The 1800-nt window shown below is 42.3% G+C and overlaps 1 protein-coding gene across 3 annotated transcripts in view; it reads left to right on the top strand.

Moving 5' to 3' along the window:
- The window catches only part of btbd7 (BTB (POZ) domain containing 7), a 38346-nt gene that overhangs the window by 15515 nt on the left and 21031 nt on the right, over positions 1-1800 (top strand). For all 3 annotated transcript variants that reach the window (XR_004327090.1, XM_032501300.1, XM_032501299.1), the window contains 2 exons: positions 125-333; positions 870-945. Coding sequence is in view for 2 of the 3 variants with exons in the window: in XM_032501300.1 (XP_032357191.1) it covers positions 125-333; positions 870-945 (285 nt within the window). In the remaining variant the exon portion in view is untranslated. The remainder of the gene's footprint in view (positions 1-124; positions 334-869; positions 946-1800) is intronic.

Below are 1800 nucleotides of genomic sequence, written 5' to 3'. Positions count from 1 at the left end.
CCCCCCCCCCCCCCCCCAAAAAAAAAAGAAAAAATACTGTACTTGATACATGACTAAGATCCATTTGTGCCCATAAAGAGGTGTCAAAGTGTAAATTGCTTATCTATCTCATTGGCTCTCCCAGGCTGTGAGGACATCGTTGTGGAAAGCCTTTCTCTAGACTCACTCGTTCCCATTCTAAAGTGGAGCTCCCAACCATATGGCTCCAAGTGGGTCCATAGACAGGCCATGCACTTCCTCTGTGAGGAATTCAGTCAAGTTGTCACCTCAGATGTTCTCTACGAGCTTGGCAAGGAGCACCTTCTCTGCGCAATTCAGTCCGACTATTTACAGGTAAGGGAACCTATCAATCTGTTGTTATTTGATTCCATAGTTGCCACCCTTTATGACATCTTACAGTTTGGAAGATGTATTTTCTAGCGTGACGTTTCGGTAATGGGAGTTCACAATGACTGCTTGGTGTAAATACAGTAAACGCAAACACAGAGATGCATTGACACAATCTCTGTCACTCACACACACACACACTAAGACAACTTTAGTAACACCATTCCCTTGAGGGTAATGCCTTAAAACCAAGAACCTAATCAAAGCTGGGCTGTCGTCTGCACTGCCAAGCTACACGGGCATTAGACCAGATGGTTGAGGTAAAGTGTTGAAATCCATCTACACAAACAAGCCAACAAGGCATGTGCTTTGCTGGGACAGTGCCTGAACATATTGCATTTTGAACTTGTTCTCATTTAACAGCTTCCCAGTTTTGTTCAAAAATATCTAACCTTGTCCTAATAATACTTTTGTGTCTTTATTTCTCCTTGCCCTATATCTCTGTGTCTCTCTATTTCTCTGTACCTTGGTCTCGTTTACAGGCGAGTGAACAGGACATTCTCAAGTATGTTGTGAAGTGGGGCGAGCAGCAGCTTATTAAGAGGATGGCAGACAGGGGTAAGATAATACACTCTATAATTACCCTCTGAGCAGCCCCCCTAATGGCTCTGAGGAAATTACCCACTTACAGAGCCTCCAAAATACACTTAAAAAGCATTACAAAAGGAACCAAATTTTATCCTAAAAAAAGAAAATGGCCTCATAGTCATTGGCCATGTCATGTGTGCTCATACTTAGTAAGCAATTGTCCTATGTAGGATTTATGGTCAGGGTCATTAGGGACCGTTTGGTATTTATGGAATGGACCACTGAAGGAAAAGAAGGGAGGGTCGTGTCATGTTATTCTTTGTTGATGGGAAGGTCATACAACAATTTTTAGTCTAAGGGGGAGGCTCACCCAACTTTTGTATTCATGAAAACAGCAACATTTCAGAGTGGCTTGTTGGGTGCATATTTTTCCATGTAGCTCTCTCAGTCTCGGTCCCCCATTGCTAGCAGATGGATCCTTCCCTTTAGTCAACCAGTACCTGTAGCTGGCCTGCTCACATAAACACAAAACTGCTTTGCTAGTTTCGTTGTGTTGTAATTAAGACATCTGCTAAAAAAATAATTTTATTCATTAGCATAACTGCCGTACTATTTAGTTCAAAAACATCGATAACACTGACATAACACCAACATATGAAAACATAGTGGACCAGACGCAAGCTTTTATTTTGAAAAGTCAAAGTGTGCAGACAGCACGCAGCCGGGAGGGCATGAGATGGGAGGTTTTCAGGCTGCAGCAATACACGACTCAAATATCCTTTCGGTCATTTTGATTATTTGTGAAATTGTGTAAACGACCACCTTTTCAAGTCATTTGAGAAAGAAGGAGTGGTAGCATGCAAGCTCCCAAATTGACGCTCGTCT

Source organism: Etheostoma spectabile, chromosome 20, assembly GCF_008692095.1.
Source record: "Etheostoma spectabile isolate EspeVRDwgs_2016 chromosome 20, UIUC_Espe_1.0, whole genome shotgun sequence".
NCBI lineage: Eukaryota > Metazoa > Chordata > Actinopteri > Perciformes > Percidae > Etheostoma > Etheostoma spectabile.
This window is presented reverse-complemented; position numbering and strand designations above follow the sequence as displayed.